Source organism: Coccinella septempunctata, chromosome 1, assembly GCF_907165205.1.
Source record: "Coccinella septempunctata chromosome 1, icCocSept1.1, whole genome shotgun sequence".
Lineage (NCBI taxonomy): Eukaryota > Metazoa > Arthropoda > Insecta > Coleoptera > Coccinellidae > Coccinella > Coccinella septempunctata.
Window position 1 is genome coordinate 8,371,750 of NC_058189.1, and position 24,614 is coordinate 8,396,363.

Here is a 24,614-nt window from a genome sequence, read left to right on the forward strand (position 1 = left end):
AGGAGGAATTAGAAAAGGAGATCTTCACCCCATCACAAGAAGCCTCAAGTATGCGTGAAATGGCGTTAGAAAAATGTCCCAAGTAGGGAAGAGAGAAGTATCTCCGATTCAAGTCAAGAGGCCTAGAACAATAGGCCAAATCTTGTCTTTTTCTGGACAATATGTTGTTACGGAGCCGATCCACTAAATCTGGGTTGTAACCATTATTATAGGCTATTTGTTTAATTATGTTGAATTATTTTAATAGGTTTTCTTCAGAGAGGGGCACATTGAGGGCTCTGTGGATGTAGCAACGTAAAGACGCCAATTTATGACTATTAGGATGATGGGAATGTGCCGGAATGATGTGGTCTGTTTGTGTGGGCTTCCTGTATATTTCAAAATCGAGAAAACCGCTATTTGGTCTGGAGATAGAGAGGTCCAGAAAATTGATCTTCTTATCAACTTCCAATTCAAGGGTGAAATTCATGTTGGGGTGAATGTCATTAATGAAGTTGAGTAAGGTGTGGGCATCATCAGGGGAACCATCCAGTATGACAAAGATATCATCGACGTATCTGTACCAGCGGACTATACGTGTCCATCTGCTTAGGATAATTGTCTCAAATTTTCTCTCAAGAAAACGGTCAGCTAAAAAGGGGGATAGAGGACAGCCCATGGCTAATCCTTCAATTTGTCTGTATACTGTTTCGTTGAAGACGAAGAAATCCTGGGACAGAGCAAACTTCAGCAAGGTAAGTATGTCAGTCAGATCAGATTCAGGGACATTGAATTCACGGAGAAGCTCAGCGACGAGAGGAACACAATCATTCCTTGGGACAGAAGTGAACAAGTTACAAACATCAAAGGAAAGTAGGATGTAACTATCCTTCATCTCAACATTGCATAACTTATTGGCAAAGTCAACTGAGTTCAGGACAGAATATTTAGGTTTATAATTAGTTAATCTCTTTATAAGGCCATTCAGAAAGGAAGACAGGTCGTACGTCGGGGTATTGGAGCGGCATATATAGGTTGGGATGTAACGAGTGTGATGTTTCATACGTTGGACAGACAAGAAGAAGATTGGAAGTTAGAATAAAAGAGCACTTAAATAGGCCTCAGTCATCGGCATTTGGTCACCATCTAAATTTCACGGGCCATTCATTCAGCCCCAACCATAACTCCAAGATCCTCCATAGACTTACAACAAATAGATATAGCATTAAGATGAACCTTTTAGAAGATATCGAGATATTACGTGAGTTGAGTTCAAATACGAATTGTGTAAACACTCAGGTGAACTTAAATTTGAATAATAGTTTCACTCCTTTATTTAAGAGTTTGATGTAACTCTTGAGGTCCTTGTCATGTGGGTGTCCTTTTGGGTGTTCGTTTCCGCATTGTGTCCCAATTTTAATGTAATGTAATTGATTTGAAAAAGAAAAAAAATTTAATATTTAATTTTTAATTTTAATTTGTAATGATTTCGAGATTCCCCTTGACCACTACGCCTATGACCATATTTATTTCAGGTCACCCTACGGTCGGCATATTTAACAATATGTTGATAGTTGAGATGTGTCTTTCCTGTCTTTCTCGGGGTTTCTCGAGGTTATGATATTCATGTCATTACTACATTTATGTCATTCTTATGATTGTTTATGATCCCCTTAATTGCGTCGTTGATATGATTTTCATATATTTCTGAAATTTTTAGTTTTACCATTTTGAGTGTACCTGATCTATTGTTGCGATGCCTTTACTTACTCGCCGACAATTGCGATAGTTTCCTAGACGGGTAACTACTATATCTATGTATTTGTTTGTATTATACAACCTCTTTCACCCTTCTAGGAAAACCCTGATGATGGTCTTGTTTTAGACCGAAAGCGCTTGGTATTTGACATAAATAAATTTCACACCGTAGTACACCTGATTGATTTATTTAATAATTTATCCTCTGGTGTGCACAGCCATCCCCATAGAAAGTTTTTTCATCTTGCTGCAATTTTTTTGCTGATTTCAAAAATGTATCATATGTTGCTATTCACATGAATATTACACGAGAAAAAAATTCAAAACATTTTCCTGCTTTTCGATTCTCTGTTGAATTATAAGTAGGCTGGGTTACCATAGCAACCGTTGAATATGCATTATATTTTGTGAACCTGAGCCTCTATGATTGAAATCACGGATTGCTGAATAAATATTTCGATGATTAATTTGCCATCGTTTGTTCTCGCGATGTTTGGCATGCTTATCTTACGATGGTTCACAATTCGAACACTACCGTTGACATAAGAACCTATTTTTCATCATCTTACTTCTGTAAAAATAATTATAGATAGCCATCGTATTTTATTAATAATATTACTGACTCTTATAGTTTCCTTCATAAATAGAAAAACGATAATTGAATAAATTTTCTTCTTTAATAATCAGACGAAAGACTTTTACTCTCTTTAAAAGGATATCGATTTCGATATCGATATATAAAAGAAATAATTATTCGCCAGTAGGTGATTCCTATCGCAAAAGGTTGAGTTCACATAGGATTATGTGAAGTTTACGAACCATAATGCATTTTCAACGGTCGCTATGGTTACGCCAGCCTACTGAAAATTTAACAGTGAATCGAAAAGCAGGAAAAAGTATTGAATTTTGTTTCATACATTATATTCATGTGAATAGCGACATATGATACATTTTTGAAATCAGCAAAAAAATTGCAGCAAGATTAAAAAACTTTCAACTATAGTTTACATTTGAAAAATCAGAAATCCCTGTTGTATCTCGAAAATGACGAGATCAAAAATTTTATTGATATCATATTCGAATTCCTCATAAAAAAGTGCCTCTAGAATGTCACAACGGATTTCGAATACGAGTTCAAATAAGCGAGTTATTCAGCTTCATTGAAAATGACAATTTCTCAATTTCCATTCATAACTCAAAATCTATGAACGTTAGGCTGGATATGTTTTCAGTTTTGGATTAGTCAAGAAAAAAGAGCTCGAGAATGTACCTTCCGTTTTCTTCTAGCTGCTATAGTTCTCGAGATCCCCTCAGTAGACAACGAATTTTGCCCACCCTGTACACCCAAGGTTGCCACGGAGAGACCACGATAAACTACTCCTTTATCCTGTAAATTGTTGCATTGTGTTCACCTGCATCAACCCCGTCCCGTTTATTGAATAGTTTCAATTCTGATTGGCCTGTACACTGAAAATCACTGAAAGTGCTCGGGATCAAACCCATTGCTAAATTAACCGATTACAGAGACTTGGATCTTTCTGAGACACCCGGTTACTATTTTTGTATAAACCCCGTACATCCTTGATTGTCTCAGAAGGAATCAAAGTGACCGCTATTGATTATTTTCTTTCTTTAATACCTGATAGTTTGACTGAACATGATTAATTCGAATATTGTTTAATTCATTAATTTCACTGTGTTGAGTTTGAATTTCTGATCACCGTGACAAGTTAATTATTGCATTTCTGTTTTCCTCATTTCTCGACTTGGAAACAACTGTATGGTTCACTGTAATTTAGATTGTTGTAATAAATTCGGTTTTAAAGTACTTGTTATCGCTACCACTTTAGATAACCCCGAACTCTGTCTTCGACTAGTAGGTACCTGGGTGGGTTTGCTATTTCTCCCTATTGAAAGAATAGCTGGCGCTTGAGATTAAACCCTTTTTGCGAACCCGTTACAGTGCGCATAATACAAGGTGAACTCGTACAAATATTTTCAATGTAAATTATTGAGATCAAAAGAAACACTCATTCCTATAACATTCTTTCCGAATCGGATCTGTTTGAAAGATACAGGCTGTTGGAAAACCATAAAAAAAGTTATTTTCAGTTCTATCCAGTTTTATCGAATGAAATGGATTTCGGAATATAGTTTTTCATTTATTTGGTGAATCTTTTTCGAACAGAAGATATCACCCACGTTTTCCCGTATTCTAATTATGACCATTATGTATCATAAAAATACCAAAAATTCAAAGAACCCAACTATTGAAACTAAGTTGGACGTTATCTAATGAATATTTAAATGTTTTGTAAAATAAAAGTATTCTTCATATTTTAACGAATAATGCGCCGTTTTCGAGTAATTCGATGTTCAAATATATCTGTGATATTCGGAAAATTGGGTAGGTACTTTGGCTGAATGCAATCCTGTTCAAATAATCCACAGACGTGTAGTGTCATAGATTTAGCTTCTTATTTCTTCAGGGGTGGCATAGCTCATTGTGAAAACTTAAAATGGCTACATCTTTTTATCAGGGCCGAATCGGCAAAAATGGTATGGAAAAAAGTTTTTTTTTTTTAATATTTGAACGAGTCAAAGACTCACCCTGTATATATCGACATAAGATTTGCCCTTGCCCTCACCGCATCAATTTCGGCTTTAATCGCCAATAACTTCATACATCATACATACCAAAGTTGCTCGACACCCTACTAGTGAAAAAAATATCACCATGCTTCAGGCATATATTTATAGACGAACAGCAAGGATTCATACCGAAAAGATCAGTCGCGACCAATCTTCTGACTTACTCAAATACAATATTAGAATCCATGAAGAATGGAAAACAAGTCGACTCTATACAGGGTCTTTCACGAGGAACCTCACCCATATTTATACGGGAAACTACTGAACGTATTTTCATGAAATTCAGCACTTATAAGTATTTCACGATGCTGATGAAATCTAAAATATTTTCAAGGCATGAGCACCTCCGGTTTTTCCGGAAATTACGTCAACTTCCGTTTTTCAAATTAGAACACCATTTTTTTATTGCATAAATAGATTCCTTAGAAAATTTCAAGTTATTTTGATGTAACATTTGGTTGGAAAATTCTCTCTGAGCGGGAAAATTCGAAAAAAAAATCGAAAATAGAGCTCCGCTGAAACAAGATTAACTTCGAGGTTTTTGGATGGAAAATTTTCATTTTTTGGATTTTTCAAGATGTAAGATTGATGTATCCACTTTAAAAATCGAAATCGCGATTCATGGATACAGGGGGTGAAAAAATCGCTTTCAAAGTTAGGGATGACAAAATCGTGAAAAATCAATTTTTTCAAATTAGAACCCCATTTTTTTATATCAGATATTGAATCTACTTTAAAAAATAATGTGAGTGTATGCATCACACCCTTGCCCTAAAATGGATATTTTCTGAGTTATTCACAAAAAACTGTTTTTCGTCTTGAATTTTCAGCTATTTCTTTTCCCTTCACGTCAAAAAGATGAAATTTTCAGGAACTGTTATTTGAACCATGCTGTAGATTTTTCACCCCTTCTTGAAACCGACTTCAAGTTACTATTAGGAGAACCATGGCAAACTCTCGCAGTTATAACTAGAGAAGATGCTCAAAGTTTTGACCGTTAATTTCTAGACATTTATTTATACGTCTCAGGAATGCTTCGTTGCTCTTCCTATTTCATCGGGAGGAAGAGATCTGCAAAAGTGTTTAAAAACCAAATTGAGTTTCAAAACTATGAATCTAAAAATCTAAACAAACCTGAACGCATTTCTGACTCGTTCTATGCAGTCCTCTTTATTAGTCAGGGGAGTTGAGTAGACAATATTTTTTATCCTACCCCAAACATAATAGTCTAAGGTCGTTAAATCGGGAGAACGTGGTGGCCAAAGATGTGGACCATTGTTCGCCAACCATCGATCTTCAAATAGCCTGTAGAGGATATTTGACACATTGAGTGAATTGTGTGGAGGCGCGCCATCTTGTTGATACCATAAGTCATTATGGTTCTGTACTAGCGGCTCAATTATTTGAGTCAATATGTCAGAATATCTATCTCCTAAGGGAGAACATTCTTTAAATAATGCAAACATGTGTAATGTTCTATCTTACCCGTTAAAGTCCCATCATAAATGTGAACATCGAGAATTGCATTATTTTTGATGGCGCAAAAAACATTGAAACTCCAGGTCTCTTGAAAGTTCCATTGTCTGAAGTGGTGGTTTTTCTCTTCATCCCAATAATGACTGTTATGCCTATTGAAAGAACCATTCTTTGTGAATTTAGATTCATCTGTCCAAATTATACAGTCCAAAAAGTTTTCATTCTCTTGAAATCGAATCATCATAGCTTCGCAAAACTCTGTTCTCCTGACGAAATCAGTTTCCTTCAAATGCTGTACCCTATTGAATTTATATGGGTACATTTTATGTTTTTTTAATATTCTCCAAACACTCGATTGAGATAATCCCAGATCAATCGCGGCATCTTTGAGAGAATTTTGAGGATTCACACGAAAATATGCAAGAACTATAATTTCGTTGTTCTCATCTTCTACTACACTTTTTTCTCTGTGTATAGTTTTCTTAACGAAAGATTCGACATTTCTCAAGTTTGTCATGGTTCTGTTAATGGTATCTCTCGTTGGTCTGGGTCGGTCAGGAAACCTCTCAATGAACAGTCGAATCGTTCTATCTACAACTTTATTACATTCTCCATGAAGTAGAATGAGATTTAAATAATCTTCATTGGTAAAATTAGGCATAGTGATCGATTTTATAACTTAATACGAATTATCACCAAATTAATAGTAAACAAAAAATGCTACTGAATAAAGAGGAATTTGGCAGATGTAATTAATGATATCTATCATTAAAAAAAAGAATGTAAAACATGGTAAGTTTTTGCATATGGTTCATAAGGAATTATTTATTTATCACTGGAGAGAAAACCGATGGCCGATTAGTTGAAATAAAGAGGTTTCCGATACAAATTCAAATCAAAATTCGCCATCTATTTAGGAACAACCTGTAACTTTTTTCTCTTGCATATTAGGGTAGTAAAATCTAAAACATGGTTTAAGTAACAGTTTCTGAAAATTTCATCTTTTTGGCGTGAAGGGAAAAGAAATAGCTGAAAATTCAAGACGAAAAACAGTTTTTTGTGAATAACTCAGAAAATATCCACTTTAGGGAGAGGGTGTGATGCATACACTCACATTATTTTTTAACGTAGATTCAATATCTGCCATAAAAAATGGGGTTCTAATTTGAAAAAATTGATTTTTCACGATTTTGTCATCCCTAACTTTGAAAGCGATTTTTTCACCCCCTGTATCATAAATCGCGATTTCGATTTTTAAAGTGGATACATCAATCTTACATCTTGAAAAATCCCAAAAATGAAAATTTTCCATCCAAAAACCTTGAAGTTATTCTTGTTTCAGTGGAGCTCTATTTTCGTTTTTTTTTCGAATTTTCCCGCTCAGAGAGAATTTTTCAACCAAAACTGAAAAATGTTACATCAAAATAACTTGAAATTTTCTAAGGAATCTATTTCTGCAATAAAAAAATGGTTGAAAAACGGAAGTTGACGTCATTTCCGGAAAAACCGGAGGTGCTCATGCCTTGAAAATATTTTAGATTTCATCAGCATCGTGAAATACTTATAAGTGCTGAATTTCATGAAAATACGTTCAGTAGTTTCCCGTATAAATATGGGTGAGGTTCCTCGTGAAAGAACCTGTATATACAGATTTCAAGAAGGCATTCGATTCGGTTGCTCATTGGTAAGCTCATTATAAAAGCACTAGGGATCGAGTCCCCGTTATTAGATTGGTTAGCCGATCGAATAAAGAACATTAAACTAAAAGTGCTCATATCAGGTATATGTTCAACGGAATTCATTATGGACTCTGGTATACTTCAGGGTTCACCTATTTCGGGACTCTTATTCCTGGTATTCATTAACGATATAGGAAAAGCTATTAGATTCTGTTCATTCCTACTTTTCGCAGATCACTTTAAACTCTTTCGTCAAATAACATCACTAGAGCGCCTGTTACATTAATCTATTACATTCAGATACAAAATAAACTCGATTTGAATGCTATTATGGAGTGGAGTTCAGCAAATGACATGGAATTCAACATAGAAAAATGTCAAGTGATGAGATTCAATAGATTAAAATCACCACATCTGTTTGAGTACAAAATGGACCAGGTAGTCTTGAGAGAGTAGTCGATTGTGAAAGATCTTGGGATGTATTTCGATACGAAAATGAACTTTATACATCAGATACAATATGTTACGAACAGAGCGTTCAAAATGCTCGGATTCATGAAAAGAACAATGAAACATTTCAACAATTCAAATGTTTTAAAGACAGTTTACTGTAGCAATGTCAGGAGTATCCTTGAATATTCCACCATCGTTTGGTCACCGGGTTATGCTGTACACAGACAAAATATCGAACACGTTCGAAGAAAATTTTTAAAATGGTTAGCCTTTGAGTTGGGTCTTCCCTTATCAACCGAGAGCTACGAGGTTGTTCAAACCGAAATGAATTTAAGATCACTGGAAACGAGACGAGAAAACTTCGACATAATGTTTGTGTACAAACTATTGAACAATTTTGTCGAAAGTGTATACCTATTGAATCGAATAGGACTAAACTGTAAGCCAATATTGTTGAGATCCAGGGAAACGTTTCACGTAAGGTTCAACCCTACCAACTACACTATGAATGGTCCAATCGATAGAGCACTTCGTTCAGCGAATGGTTGCGACATGGATCTATTCTCTGCATCAATTTTTTCACTTTAAGCGATATTTCGAATCGCAAGGCTTGATTACTAGATGAAAATTTGGAGAGTTTTAGAAATTCATGTTTATTTTTGATATTATGTTTTGAATAGTACACTCACTTTCAAAAGTTTTGCACCCCCCCTGTAGTGGAGATAAAATAATCAAGATTCACAACAAATTGTTACTGACAACAACAGAAACTTTTTGACCACCAAATTAAACGATAACATTACGAAACAAAAAATTTTCTTGCGTTTAAATATCGATTTTGTCAAATGTGTGCCTTTCTGCGGACCAGTAGTTTTTCGTTTTAAGTACCGGTTAGTTCAAAAACTGTGTAATATGCCCAGAAACGAGTTGTCTGAGTTTGACAGAACTAGAATTATTGCTCTCTGGCAAGGTGGGCTCTCACGCCATCAGATAGCCAATAGACTAAACATTATTCGAAGCACGGTTAGCAGAACGATTAGGCGCTATGAGGAAACTGGTGGAGTGCATAATAGACCTCGAAATGGTCATCCTCATGTTACCACGATTCGAGAAGATCGGTATATTGCCCAATCAGCCCGTAGAAATAGGTCAGTGACGGTACCAACACTCAGGTCGGAATTCCAAAAAGCCCACAACCGTGTAATTTCATGTGCTACAATTCGTAGAAGAATGTTAACATCAGGATTGCGGTCCAAAAGGCCTCTCAGAGTTCGTTTATTAACAGTTCGTCACCGAACCGCTCGTCTTCAGTGGTCGCGAGCTCATCAAAACTGGCATTTAGAAGAATGGAGGAATGTGCTATTTACAGATGAGTCACGGTTTGGGTTAGTAAGTGATGACTACCGCTTAAGAGTTTGGAGGGAACCAGGATGTCGAAATAGACCTGAGAGAGCTATTCAAGTTGCTCCTTTTCGCGGTGGCACTGAAATGTTTTGGGGAGGCATAATGTTTGGAAGAAGAACGCCACTAATTCACATATCCGGGACGATGACTGGTGCATATTGCCTCGAAAATATCATAAATCCTGTAATTATACCCATGGGTAATGAATTAGGGGCTCAATTTATCTTTATGGACGATAATGCCAGGCCACATAGCACTAGAGGTGTTCAAGAAGCCCTGGAAAACCAAAACATTATCAGATTAGAATAGCCCGCGATGTCTCCTGACATAAATCCTATAGTGCATATATGGGATCATGTCTCCAGAGCCGTTTTCCGTCGAAATAATCCACCACGAAATTCACAAGAACTTATTGTAGCTGTTACCGAGGAATGGATGAATATTCTGCAGGAAATAATCAATAATTTAATTTTTGGAATGCCTAGACGAGTGAATGCATTGCTGAGCAACAGAGGCTCAAATACTGCATATTAGTTTGCTCTTTTATTAATTAACTTTTAATTTTCCGTTTAAATTTAATTTTTGTTTTTGCAATTTTTGATTCCTAATTTGTATTTGTTGTTTCAACTTCATAATTCTATGAAATGAAATTGATTTCATTTTATTTCTGTAAAAGCCTTTCATTATCCTTGAACCCGAGGGTATTATTTTTTTTTTCAAAGTTTGAGATAGCCTTAATAATTAGGGGGTGCAGGACTTTTGAAAGTGAGTGTATTCTTTTTATTATAATGTAAAATGGCTTGTCCGTATAAATAAATAAATAAAACTTTTCAACCCCCTTGTCGGGAATAAACTATATATTGTAGGTACTGTTTTCGCAAGTAATAAGACATTCTAAGAGTGACCACGTTCTTGTAAGGTGTATAGGCGGCTGGAGAATTTACCAGAAATGGACAACGGCAAGTGGCACTTTGACCGTCATCGACGGTGTGAGGAACAGCGGAAGGAACTTAACTAGAAGGGAATTTACATAACTTTTTAAGCATTTATAGAGCTATCGAACACATAACACTACCGTTAACAGCAGCTGCCAACTTCTTTGTGCTATTGGCTCAGATCTTTGAATGAGACTCCACATCCAATCAAAACATCAGTACTGCCCGGAAAAACCTATTATTTGTGAGCGAAATCATCCGCCGAAACGCTTAGCCTGAAGAAGGCGGCAATAGTCCGTCGAAACGTTGCTAAGGAAGTTGGCTGTTTTATTTAATTTCCTTTAGCCAAGAATTTCTGCTGATTTGCCACTGATATCGTGTTGAGGAACAAAAAATAGGTATATTGTTCCATTTCATAATACGGTAAAGGGTTCATCAAAGAATAGCACACATGACGTGAATTCTGAATTGAACCAAGAGTTTAATTGGAGTTTGTCATGCGTTCGAAAGATCTCAATGGAATTGACGATTGACAGACCTTCGATAATGGGGTCAGACCTTTGGACACATTACAAAACATTCAGGGCCTCTAACTTCCGTTATCAGGTGTTTGGAAAAGAAATGTTTTCGGCTATTGAATACTGTAGAAAACTGATGTCTTCGATCATATTATTTAAACACCTCAAATCAAGTTTTTTCGATATTCCAATTTATGTATTACCTGAAGAAATGATAGATGGCAGAATTGTCAGCCCTTTATTGATTCCTCCTGACGTCACGATGATAAAACAAGGGAGGGGATAGGCGCTATGACGTCACGGTGGCATCCACGACTAGGCGCTAAAACTCGGACAGACAAGCAGACGTCTCTGACTGATAAATCATTTTGCTACTAAGTGTTTTGTTTCGTTCTCATTAATACTCAGTTTTCTATGTTTGTGCGAGGACGATCAACGTGAAAATGATTTGCACCACAGTTTCGTCCATAAAAACTATTTGTGCAATGGTACTGCTCATGTTGGGTTATGCAGAATGTGAGTTGATCGTTAATTCGATTACGTTTGATCCGTATTCGAAATAGATTCGTTATAGTCTTAAAAATCCATATCTGTGGAGTGACAAGCCGGTAAAATTTGAATATTTCAAAGAGAAGCGCAAACTTCTGATACAGTGGTGTCATTGGAGCTCAGAAATCGAATATCAAATAGACATGGATTAGTCAATCCAATGATAATTCTGATTTGCTTTCCTTATTCCTTTTCTGATTCGAAAAAAATTTGTTTCATGCATTAGTAATGGTAATCCGAACGTCGATCCTCGATCGACCTAATTTCTTCCTAGGCAGGTGTAAAACATCGGAGCTATTTTGACAATGCGGTCAATGCGAATTTCTCCAATGATATCCATCCATTTCCAAGCTCAAAATCATAGTTAAAACAAAAAGAAACGATTAAGTGCAAAATATCAAGTTTGTTTCCGCCTATTCTAAAGAAAAGCAAGAATAGTGAGGTATTGAAAACAGATTATAGCTAATAAATAAAATACAAATTTTTTTAATATATTTTGAAATATCTGTAACTATTTTTAGAATTTCGGCACTCAGGTATATTCTTGCATTTCGACGATTTTTCAATATGAATTTGGTCATAATTTCGATGAATTTCTCATTCAGCTGAAAACCATTTTAGTAATTTTTATATAATGTTCTGCGTTCTGCTAACCGTTCTTTTTTGGTTACGTAAGGTTATTCATTGAAAAGAGGCAGAAGGCAAACTCTACGTAATGACCACACGTGGTTTGATGGGATCGAATATGGAATTGCTAAGTGAAGTTAAAATAAAGCAAATATTTTGTTACGTAATGATCGAAATTTCTATTGTTTTCTCAGGTGTTGCTAACCATTTAACGAAAGTCACTCATGAAGCAAATTCATCTGAAAAAAAGGTCCTTTTTTTCGATGAAAACAATAGAAGCACATAAATAAGCAAGCCCTCACGTCACTGCCGGTTTACTGGGTGCTTGGGGCAAAAGGGACCAGCAAAATTTTTTTGAAATAATAATACTTTGCATATACCAAGTCTACTCTGGTCTCATCAGTGAACATGGCCATCCACTATGTTCCCTTGGCCATTCTATAATGAGCAGTTCTGTGCCGTTAAGTTGGTATCCTCAAACACCTCGTGAGTGAAGATGAAGTCGCTTATAACATAAGAGGTTGATGAAACACGATCAAATGTATGCTGGATGCGATTTCTAAAGGCAGTGGAAGGATCATGTCGATGTCTTTGAGCGTAATTGACCAAATTACTGGAGAACTGGAGGTCTTCCACTACATGGTATATTTACGACAGTGCAATCTTCCTCGTATCTCTAATCCGACACATGAATAACCGAAAATGTCAAAAATTTACCCCATTTTTAACGTGTGTTCAGAAAAAATTTGGGTCAAGTAGGCTATGGAATTTTGAAAGTCGATATTTCGTGTCCAAACGTATTTCTTAGCTTTTGCTGTACTATTTTAGTTAGTACTTTTTAGTATATTTTAGTAGGCATTTTGGATTGTTGTTGAATATTAAAATTATCAGGAAATTATAAAGATGATTTTTGCGGACGTGTAAAAAGCATTCATCATTGAATCCCACTTCAAAATTGGGGAGAAAATAGAAGGAGAGTGAGTGGAAAGAGTTAGCGACATTCCCAATGTATATCCAAATGTTGCTGAAAGAATCAATATTTCGAAAATACTGTTCTGCGATGCCTTGAAGGAACAGGTATGTTCAAGTAAAAAAAAGTAGTGGTCGACCAAAGAAGAAAACCTCAGAGTTATTCAGCAATAATGAAAATATGATGACTGAAGACAGAAGCTCCACGAACCTCTGTCTGGGTTTGATCTCAAGTGGCTGGGGTATCTGTTGGCATATTTTATGCCTCACGATTTTGAATGAAAGTTTGTTTTCATAAAGATGGACATGTTATCAGAAAATTGAAAAGATTGATAACCTATTCTTGTAGCATCCAAAAAAAATTGGAGTTCGATATGCATCAGTCAATGGCAAAATGTGGGACCTATTTTCTTTTATGGAACTTTAAGAGTAGAACGTTATGAATAAAGAGAAAGCATCATGCCTTTTTATTGCTAAATTGAATTTTGATAAGTTGTCCAATATTTATTTTCATATAATTCAGTTCTTTACTTCAGTCATAGATTTTCAGAAACGACCAAATCAATTCAATATTTATACAGAACAGAATTAATGGACGTATTGAGATTCTTACTGTGCTTTATTTATATTATCGAAAAAGTTAGAACTTTTTTACAAAAAAAAACATAATACCACGATTCGTTCAAGATTCATGTCTCTTACGTATGAAAATATACATCTGTTAAAATTTTTGCCAAGAATTTTTCTAACGGCCTCAGATTGTTTGGATTCTTGTGATCTGACTCAATGAAAGAAATGCTTTCGCAAGTTAACTCTTCCTTAAAAGTGCCTTTCCACTTTCTATACAAAATTATGATGTATAGTTTAATGTTATCATTGTTTACATTTTGGGAAGATGAAGTTATTCAAGAAAAGACTTACGGTCAGACAAGGAATATAAACGTTTAAAATTCCATAGCCTACTTGACGACAAATTTTTTTGAACGCACGTTATATCACCTAGCAACAAAAGAAAAAGAATATAAATCGAGAACTTTCACAGAAGGCACATTAACGCGCGAAATACAGAAGAGCAGATGATTGCTGCGGTGGAATAACATTCCCCAGAATAAAATTGACAATTTAGTTGTTTCAATACATTGACGTGTGAATTCTGATTATTGATTCATGCAGAGTTGTTGGGATATTCCACAAATTGTTTTTTTCTATAATTGAAAAAATGTATATTTTTTAAGTATGGCTATTTAAATTTTTTCAACCCTGATCAAACCTTAGCGTCTCCAGGAACGTTCTCAGTTATAAACCTTTTTTCCTCAACGAAATTCAATTTTTGTAAAACAATTTTCAAAATACCAAGGCTTTAGACGATGTGTTTATTAATCTCATACATTCATATCATACTTATTATAGGAGGGTCATAGGAGTTATCGTAATAAGTAAACAAGCTATATTTTTTATTCAATTAAAATTTTACACTAGATTGACTTTTGTAATGATAATTGCACGGTCAGTTGTGTGGATGGAATTTTATTGAAAAATATAGAATATGAAATACTATAGGGTACTCAATAACGAACTCGGAGAGTAAAAGGCCTGAATTCATGTGCTCTAGAGATGGGGCATTCTATGGATTAATGACATAACATTCTCCCCTTCGATTTTATTTTTAATTTAATCGATTATTATCATGCATATTGTACAACACTATTGATGTTCCAGCTATAAGTAGGAATTAACAATTCTATCACGCACATACCTTTCTGTGATGTAATTGCAATTTTCCAGAGCACGAAAGCAGAAAATATTTCATACCAAACTAAAATAGTAAACAGAGAAAAAATGGTGTGGAAGTACTCTTTCCACACGTTTCCGTTGCACTACATTTCGCTCCAATATACAGGGTGTTTCACGAGTAAACCGACATATGAAAACCGCGAATAGAGGGCATTGAGCTGGTTTCAAAACACCAGATATAGGTGTCATATGGGTACTCCATTTCCGTTATACAGGGGGTTTTCCGAAATTTCTCAAATTTTCGTTCGGATTAAACTCCAGACATTCTTCATGGATTCAACTGAAAATTAATATTTAGGTTGATGTTGCTAGTTTTAAGGAAACAGAACATTAAAGTTTGACAAAAATGAGGACCGAACTCTGTGAGGCTCATAATTTCAACATCTTCGTCATCTGCATGTATTATTGTCTCAGAATGAATGAACCATTGGTATGCCCCACATTTTTTCGAAGTCAGGCGTCTTTAGAGAATAGAGCACTCCATGAAAATGGCTAATATATTACTGTTTCAGTATAGTAAAACTTTTGATACCTTTAATAAATATTTCTAATTCATCGATAATTGTAGCTAAATGACTTCTTTTCGATAGGAATTCCTCTTACGATTGAGTCATTTGCTCAACTACACACTGTGTCCGTAAAGTATGGAACAATAAAGTCATTTTTAGCTGAACAGGCCGTTTTAAGAAATAATCCTGAAACACGTCGATTTTTTATTTTTATTCACCGTATTTTAAAATAATAATCTAATATACAGGGTGAACTACTTTCGAGTGATGACGTCACCGTAATTTTTTTTAAACGGAACACCACCATGTTGTCTCAATTTTCGAATTACTCTAGCTGAGCTGATACCAAAAATGTATCACATGTTGATGAGAAATAATTTCTTTCATATTCTGTCTGCTAGACCACAAGTACCAAACATGTTTGGAAACAGCTCATTTTTATTAATCTGAAAATGTAACAAACTACAGGGTGATACATTTAAACCAATTGCCGCTAGACAATAAGTATTTTTGATAATATTGTTAATTTGTCTAATAAAGAATGTTACGCGTTACTTTATGAGCACACACAAAACTATTGTATTTTTGTCCAGCCTGTACCAATTGCAATCAACATGTGATACATTTTTGAAATCAGTTCAGCTAGAGTGATCTGAAAATTGAACCAAAATGGGGGTGTTCCATTAAAAAAAATTACGGTGACGTCATTACTCGAAAGTAATTCACCCTGTATATTAGATTATTATTTTAAAATACTGTAAATTAAAATCAAAAATCGACGTGTTTCAGGATTATTTCTTAAAACGGTCTGTTCAGCTAATAAAAATGACTTTGTTCCATACTTTACGGACATAGTGTATATTGAAACGTATATTATTTAATTTTATCAACATGTATCAATTCAAACAAGTTGCAGTATATTAGAAAATTTCAATGCATAATATGTCAAAATTCATATTTCTCTTATAGGTCAAGCAAAACACCGACAAGATAAACGATGGGTAGATAAGTCAATACTTTGTTACGAATGTAACTCAGAGTATGATCCGAGGTGTGGAGATCCATTTGATAATTACACTATTGGAATCGTTAATTGCTCACTGAAGCGGCAACCAGAATATATCGAATTTCCCCCAACGCTCTGCCGGAAAACAGTTCAAATAGGTAAATATAAATATATTAATATGGATGAATTATATTTACAGAAAAACATCACAAAATATTTTCACTAATTTGTTTGTTCAATTCAGTATTTATCAAGGTTAATTGGTAGTTATCTCATTTACAGGTTATTTCTAAATTGAGGCGAAAGATTTCAAGAGGGAAGCCCTAATTTTTTGTTTTGGGCATACAAGTTGATGCATCATTAAGTTAGGGGAGAAATCTTTTCATTGAATATCTTCTAGGTATATGAAACAATTTTAAGAAAATCCACCCCTCTAATATTTTATATCATAATTTTTTATGTTTACGAAATTACGAATCAGACAATCAATTTGAAAAAATATATTGAATAGGCGAATTTCCTGTTCTCATACGTTATCTCTAAAATTTTTACAAAAAATTATAAAACTCTTTCTATATGATTAAAAATTTGTTGAAGAAATTATATAAATTTAACCCTTGAAATATTTTCGGTTATTTCTTCAGGCTTTATTTAACATTTAACAGCAGCCTGCCATTTTTTGCCCCAAACATACTATATGTTTTTTGAGTTATTCAAAGATTCAATTTTTACACAATCCTACTGAAAACTGTGCAGGAAATTTGTTTTCCATGATAAATTGACTTTTCTAATTTTGTCATATAAAGTAACACTTTCTAAAACTCATTGACGTTTTGAAACGTTTAACTTTTCGCAACCCAACCAGTTACGTAAAGTAAAATATTTCGCAACTTTCATAGTAACGGAGTGAAAAATTGAATAATTTCCGTCACTAGACGACTTTGAAGGAAATTCCGGGAGGAGCTTTCAAAGACGTTTTTGGTACATTTAAATTGAATTCATAGCAACATCCTATTCAAAATTAGAACAAATATTGTGTGAACACGTTGGGAAACACTATTATTAAATTATATGTATCCAAGCTGAGTTTTTGACTAGTGTAAATATTTTAACAGTAAGATACAGGGTGTTGAAAAATCATAAAAATGTTCTATATCTCACAAACGGTTTTATCAAATGAAATGAATTTCGAAATAAAGTTTTTCATTTATTTGATTAATCTTTTTCGAACACAAGATATCACCCACATCTTCCAGTTTTCTCATTGTGACAATTACGCACCATTAAAATAACAAAAATTTAAAGAACCCAACTCTTGAAACTACCAGTAAATTGGACGCTATCTAATGAATATTTGGTCGTTTCTTCATATTTTCTCGTATAATGCGCCGTTTTCGAATAATTTGATGTTCAAAAATTAAAAAGTATCAGTGAAATTTTAAAAATTGGGTACTTTGGGTTAATACAACTTTGTTTAAAACAGCGGTTCCCAACCTTCTCTTGGCCAGGGACCTCTTTTATATTATTCTTATTACCAGGGACCACCTATAATAAACCTGTAATAAATCTGAAAATATTGATGCAGCCGTTCGGTCTTGACGATTATTTAATTGATTACCTACATCTTTTTGGAAATTTTTCGAGTCACCTTTCGAGTGGATTAACTCTCAATAACAATAACCGTAGATGGAATTGTGCAACAAATTCTGAAAGAGCAACTCTTCTAGTAATAAATCTGAAAATATTATGGAGCTTGATGCAGCCGTTCGGTCTTGACGATTATTTAATTGATTCCATCTTTTTGGAAATTTTTCCATAGTCACCTTTCGAGTGGATTATCTCTCAATGACAATAACCGTAGATGGAAATGTGATACATATTCTGAAAGAGCAACTCTTCTAGTAATAAATCTGAAAATATTATGGAGCTTGATGCAGCCGTTCGGTCTTGACGATTATTTAATTGATTTCATCTTTTTGGAAATTTTTCGATAGTCACCTTTCGCGTGAATTAACTCTCAATAACAATAACCGTAGATGAAAATTTGATACATATTCTGAAAGAGCAACTCTTCTAGTATTAAATCTGAAAATTTTCTGGAGGTCGATGCAGCCGTTCGGTCTTGACGATTATTCAATTGATTCTATCTTTTTGGAAATTTTTCGATAGTCACATTTCGAGTGGAACGGTTTTGTTACTAAAAATGGGATTGGTGAGAACTTGTCCTACTATTTCCTCAAATTTGAATAAAACGCATTGGTTGACAAGGATATATCTATTTATTTGCGCCCTACAACTTTCGAAAGAACAAATCAAAACATAAGTAAGACCTAAGGAGTAGCTTCTATTATAATAATGTTTTCCAACTTCATTCTATTTCATTTTGTTGTCAACAGAAAAGGACAGCCCATAGTATCCAAGATATTTTGAAAATAATATACCAATTATGAATTACAATATGAGAAATGAATAAAGAATATAAACTCAGTTAATACAAAAATCAATATCCATCATCCAAATTTTATATTGATCGCATTATTCCATTCAAATCGAAGTCAATCATCGTGAAAATATATTCGAAAACATTAATACCGGGAATTTCTCTTTCGCCGAAGAAGTAGGTTATTCTGGTTACTCTAGGTAACTGTCGACCCCGTGAGTGCCGTGCCACCAGGCAATGCATGCAGCCAGCACACCCTGAGCACCTAGCGTGACCCTAGGATGGATAAACGATTATTTCTGCTGGGTCGTTTTAACGATTATCCATAAAACTGTATTCCACTATACACAGTGGGAAAATTTAGGTTTCTTCATGTAGAATTAATGGAGGAAAACGAAAAGATGTAGCTACGAAGTTTAAGAAACTTTAGTAACCGTATTTTTTTAATGATATGGGCCTTAAGAGGAGTTTATACCACGAGACTTTCTCGCCATCCGTATTAGTCGTAGGGGTAAAGACTACCAGAATATGAGGTGTTGCCAGAACACTAGAACGATCACTAGAAGTTGCGAATGTTACAATAGATTCCACTTTCGTCGAAATGATTGCAGCACTTAACGAACGTCTTTTTTCAATTTCATCAGGATACGAATTGTAGCGAATGGAGAGACTTTTCAATACTTTTTTTATGTGGAAATACATTGAAAAAATCGTTTCACCTCGAAAATTGAATAACATGAATGAACATTTGTTTTTTCCATTTTTTTTTCATTTCACGAATAAAAAAATTTCTGGCTTTCCGGACAGACGAGCTGAGTGAATTGAATTTTAATATAAATCAGTTGTTTCCATAGAAATACCAAACGAAAAGAAGTCCGACTCCCGTACTAAATTTATTGACACTGTTATTTGTAATCTATGATTTCTAGGCACTACAACAGCGCTGCTCCAAAATCGCACCGACGGAAATCGGAACTACTGCTCTGCGGCATCGGTCGTAGGTGGCAGGCCAAAACCTATTCATTCGATTTGAAATTTTGAACCCCAGTAAACTTTGCGTCGTCTTACTTGTAATTCACAAATGAAACTATTTTATTCATTTGCAACAAAACTAAAGATACTACATTAGGTACCGATAAATTGATGACAAATTTGTTGATTGAAAAATGAATCGTGATTGTAAAAGTATTCAAGTACAAATTATTGGAAAATAAAATAAAAGCAGTTTAGGAAGGAGCGGAATTTTTATTGACCCTTAAACCATATCTCTAAGGAGTTGTTCTGCAGAAAATGATATTGGCTAGGAATATTTTTTTTTTTTTTATTTAAAATTCTTGTGCTTCGACCGCTGAGAGTCATTAGCACAGGCCACTATTTAGAAATTTGGAGTCACATGTGTGATTATGTGCTATATCATTTTGGGTGTATACTCTATATTAATGAGAGTTAGTACCTGATCTATATCTTATAATAAAGTTCGATTTCTTTGAGGAAGTTAAGTGTCTTTTCTAGTTCTTTGTTGTTATTTCCCAACGCAACTTCTATCCGCGCACTCACTCCGCACTCATGCCGTTTTGCCTGAAATTTTGTGCACTCACTTATTACGTGTTTAACTGTCACTCGTGTTTCACATAGGTCGCACTGTGGAGGTTCTTCTCTTGAAAGAAGGAATCCATGTGTTAGTTTTGTGTGTCCACTTCTCAAGCGGCTTACTTTAATCTGGTTTCTGCGTCCGCTTGGGTAAAATGATTTCCTCAATGGGGTTGGCTTAACGTTTTTGAGATGTGATGGGCTATCTATCCATTCTTCTTGCCATTTGCTTTCTATTTTCCTCTTCACCTGAATATTGGCTTCTTCTCCAATGAAGACTCTCTTACAGTGTTGGCTTTCAAGTGCCTCTTTAGCTGCTTCATCTGCTAACTCATTTCCCTTTATTCCGGTATGTGAGGGTACGTATATGAAGGTGACTGTTCTATGACGCTGGTTTAGTAGGTAAAGTAGATGTTGTATTTGTTGGGCCAGAGGGTGACGGGGGTATGTTTGTTCGATGATTTTAATTGCGCTCAAGGAGTCTGTACATACTACGTATTGAGCTTGTTCATGTTGCTCATCGAGTATTTCTAAAAGTGCGTGGTGTATTGCCGTCAATTCTCCTGAGAATACACTTCCTTCCATCTTGTATTTTCTAATTTCTCTAGGACTAACTACCGCGAATCCAACTGTTTCTCCTCCGTCTGTTGATGATGCATCAGTATAATAGAATTGTGCGTTGATATATTCATCCTGTATACTCTTGAAATGGTTGTGAATTATTTGTTGGTTTATGTGGTTTCTGCAGTACTTTGTAAGCCTGGTGTTAGTGTGAGCTATAGGGACGATCCAAGGCGGTGTATGGCTGTTATACGCCTGAAGCTAGGAATATTACGACATAACTATGTATTACATTAAACCAGAAATGAAATATGAGTATTCTTGTAATTGCTCCTGTTGACTGGATATTCGAAGTCTTCTCTTCGGTAAACTCTCTGTTTCTTCTGGTAAACCATTTTCGAGAAATATTTGTTGAAGGAATGTTGAGTTTTCAAATACTGAAAATACATCCATAAATAAGTAGGTACTCAGTTGCAAAATTGTACTTCATCTCAAATTAGTAGGATTTTCATAAGAATAACGCTTGGTTTTGTATGAACTTTGGGTATTCAACTCGGTCGTATTCCTTTGGCGGTATGTGCTGGGGTGAGTTCACGCCATTTGAAGAATGGCGTGCTCTTGGGTGATTGTTTCGTCCCACTGCTAGGGTCGGACTCATCAGGTAGGTTAATGAACCCTAGCAGCTACCTACGACAATCGCCGAAGCAGCGTAGTTTGTGCCTGCTATAAACGCCGGTTACGTCGAGGGTATCGAGTTATGTGTCGCCGGTGGCGCCATCGTTTGGCGTATGCTGCACCGCAATAGACGTATAACCTACCCTGTGATCGCAACCGTCGTGCGCAGTGATGCCATCGTTTGGCTACCCTTGGTACCATCATGGTGAGATGGAGTATTCCTCTACCATGGGTACAACTACGCCGCCACAACACTCCCCCACCAGCGGCGCTGACTGGGGAAGCGATGCGATACGGTAGGCAGGGTACCGCCGTTTACGGAGATGGGAAAGGGCGTCTAGAGTAGCGTCAGAAATACCAGAGATGGGAGCGTGCATTGTGAGCGAGCTATTGTCTCAACCGGTCTGGCCTTCTGGGATACGTCGTTAAGACGGCCCTCCCTCATCACGTCGGGGTCACCACTTTGGCGGTATGTGCTGGGGTGAGTTCACGCCATTTGAAGAATGGCGTGCTCTTGGGTGATTGTTTCGTCCCACTGCTAGGGTCGGACTCATCAGGTAGGTTAATGAACCCTAGCAGCTACCTACGACAATCGCCGAAGCAGCGTAGTTTGTGCCTGCTATAAACGCCGGTTACGTCGAGGGTATCGAGTTATGTGTCGCCGGTGGCGCCATCGTTTGGCGTATGCTGCACCGCAATAGACGTATAACCTACCCTGTGATCGCAACCGTCGTGCGCAGTGATGCCATCGTTTGGCTACCCTTGGTACCATCATGGTGAGATGGAGTATTCCTCTACCATGGGTACAACTACGCCGCCACAATATTATTGAAAAAGATAGAACCTATTTACAAAAAATAAAACATAATACCACGATCCGGTCAAGATTCATGTCTTACGTATGAAAATAGTGGACATCGGTTAAAATTTTTACCAAGAATTTTTCTAACAGTCTCAATGGAAGAAATGCTTTTCGCACTTTCGGCGAATTCAAATTTTCCTTGAAAGTGTCTTTCCACTTTCCATACAATACAAAATTACAATGTATAGGTTAATGTCATCATTGTTTACATTTCGGGGAGTTGAAGTAATTCAAGAAAAGACCTACGTTCAGACACCGAATATCAACGATTAAAATTCCATTGCCTATTTGACGACAAATTTTTTTGAACGCACTTTACTGAAGGTAATTTTGTTTTTTCAAGATTGACAGCTCATTATGAAAACTTAAAATGTCTATATCCTTTTATCAGGGCCGAATCGGAAAAATTGGTATGGGAAAAACGTGTTTTATTTGACCTCAAAAATCTACTGTTGAAATATTTCAAGGTCAAAGTCAAAGACTCACCCTGTATTGTGTATATTTAGCTACAAGCTGAGCACTTATTCCAGCACAATATGTCAACTCTAAAATTTCCATGGAATATTTGATCTCTGTTTCGATAATCGTTCTTGATTTTTAAGTTCAAATAGGTAATATTGGTCGAGTTGAGATCCTCATGTTTAAGAGGAGTTTATACCACGGGACTTTCACGCCATCCGTATAAGGCGTAAAGGGGGAGAGACTACCAGAATGTGAGGTGTTGTCAGAACACTTGAACGATAAGTAGAAGTTACGAAAATTAAAATAGTTTCCACATTCATCGAATAGATGGCAGCACTTAACGAACGTCTTTTTTCAATTTCACCAGGATACGAATTGTAGTCAATGGCGAGACTTTTCGAGAAATTTCTTCATGTGGAAGCTCATAGAAAGGATAATTGCATCTCGGAAAGTTAATAACATGAATGAATACTTGTTTTTCAATGAAAAAAACATTTTTTTCGTTTGACGAATAAAAATTTTTTTATTTTATTTCTGACTGACGTAAGATATTCATTTTCTCTTTTCAAACTGACCACTATAACGGTGTTGACCCCTCTTAAGGAGCTGAAACCTTCTGGTTTCTGCTCAGCTACCTTTTAATATACATGATGTTAATAACTAACTCAGTTTTTCAGGAAATGGCTAATCATTTATAATTTTTCAGTTAATGGAAAAACTCGAGTCATCAGATCATGTGGTTATATTGTTAGCGACAGAGACGACCGCGAGTGTGCTAAGAGAAGTGGAACTCATGATGTTCAACTGAGATACTGCTCTTGCACAGGATCTCTTTGTAATCACAGTTACAAACTTGGTCCTTCCAGTTTGATTATATTATTTTCGGCGATCGCTCTACTAGGAACAAATTTACTTAAATTAGGAAACAAATTTTAATTTCAGAGCCTGGCGATCCCGACCAACAAAAGGTCACATTTAAAAATGATAGAAAATTTCAAGCTCAGACTGGAAATCAATGATTTGAAAAAATAATACATTCCGAAAAGTTGAAAAATTTCATTTTACTTTTCTAGTTCATTATGAATATTTCCTTTTACCGATTCTGAATATTTGAAATTTGTTAAAGAATTCAAATTATGGTGTCATTCAACCTTTTTAAATTTAAAAATTAATAGTCTAGAATTATCATATCAATTCTCGTGAAAAGACTGAAAAATATCAATTCAGAAATTTTGAGCAATCTTCATCTTTTGACTAAATATTTTTTTCCCTTAAAAATTATTCGAATCATTGATGATCAGAATCAAAGATTAGTGAAATCGGCAAATTCGATCGAGGTTCAAAACTCATTGTCGAAGTTCCTCGAGTTCAAATAATTCTGAATCGATCTCGAAAATTTTAAGCTTATAGGAATTAAGGATCATTCAAGGCTAAGCTGAGAAGAAACTTTTTGATAGGATTTTTGCAAATGAATGCTGCCATAGTGGGCTTTCTAATAGTTCAAAAGTTAGATTGTTCAAGGTAACACTCCCCTGTTCGGAGAAGCAATACAAATACGTATAAAATGGCTTCGACACCGGATATGTTATATCCGAGTGTAGGATTAAAACTAGCAATGGACTTTTTTCGTTTCGGAATGAAGTGAATCATGATTCACTTCATACAAAATCTCGCCTAAATAATCACTCTTTTCACACCATATTCTAATACCTTCGA

At 35.4% G+C, this 24,614-nt stretch overlaps 1 protein-coding gene across 1 annotated transcript; it reads left to right on the forward strand.

Moving 5' to 3' along the window:
* Window positions 1-11,169: 11,169 nt before the first annotated feature.
* Window positions 11,170-23,948, forward strand: LOC123314653. Its single transcript, XM_044899981.1, has 3 exons — window positions 11,170-11,370; window positions 16,272-16,466; window positions 23,605-23,948. The coding sequence occupies exons 1-3, from the start codon at window positions 11,298-11,300 to the stop codon at window positions 23,832-23,834; spliced, it is 498 nt and encodes a 165-aa protein (XP_044755916.1). The 5' UTR covers window positions 11,170-11,297; the 3' UTR covers window positions 23,835-23,948.
* Window positions 23,949-24,614: the final 666 nt, after the last annotated feature.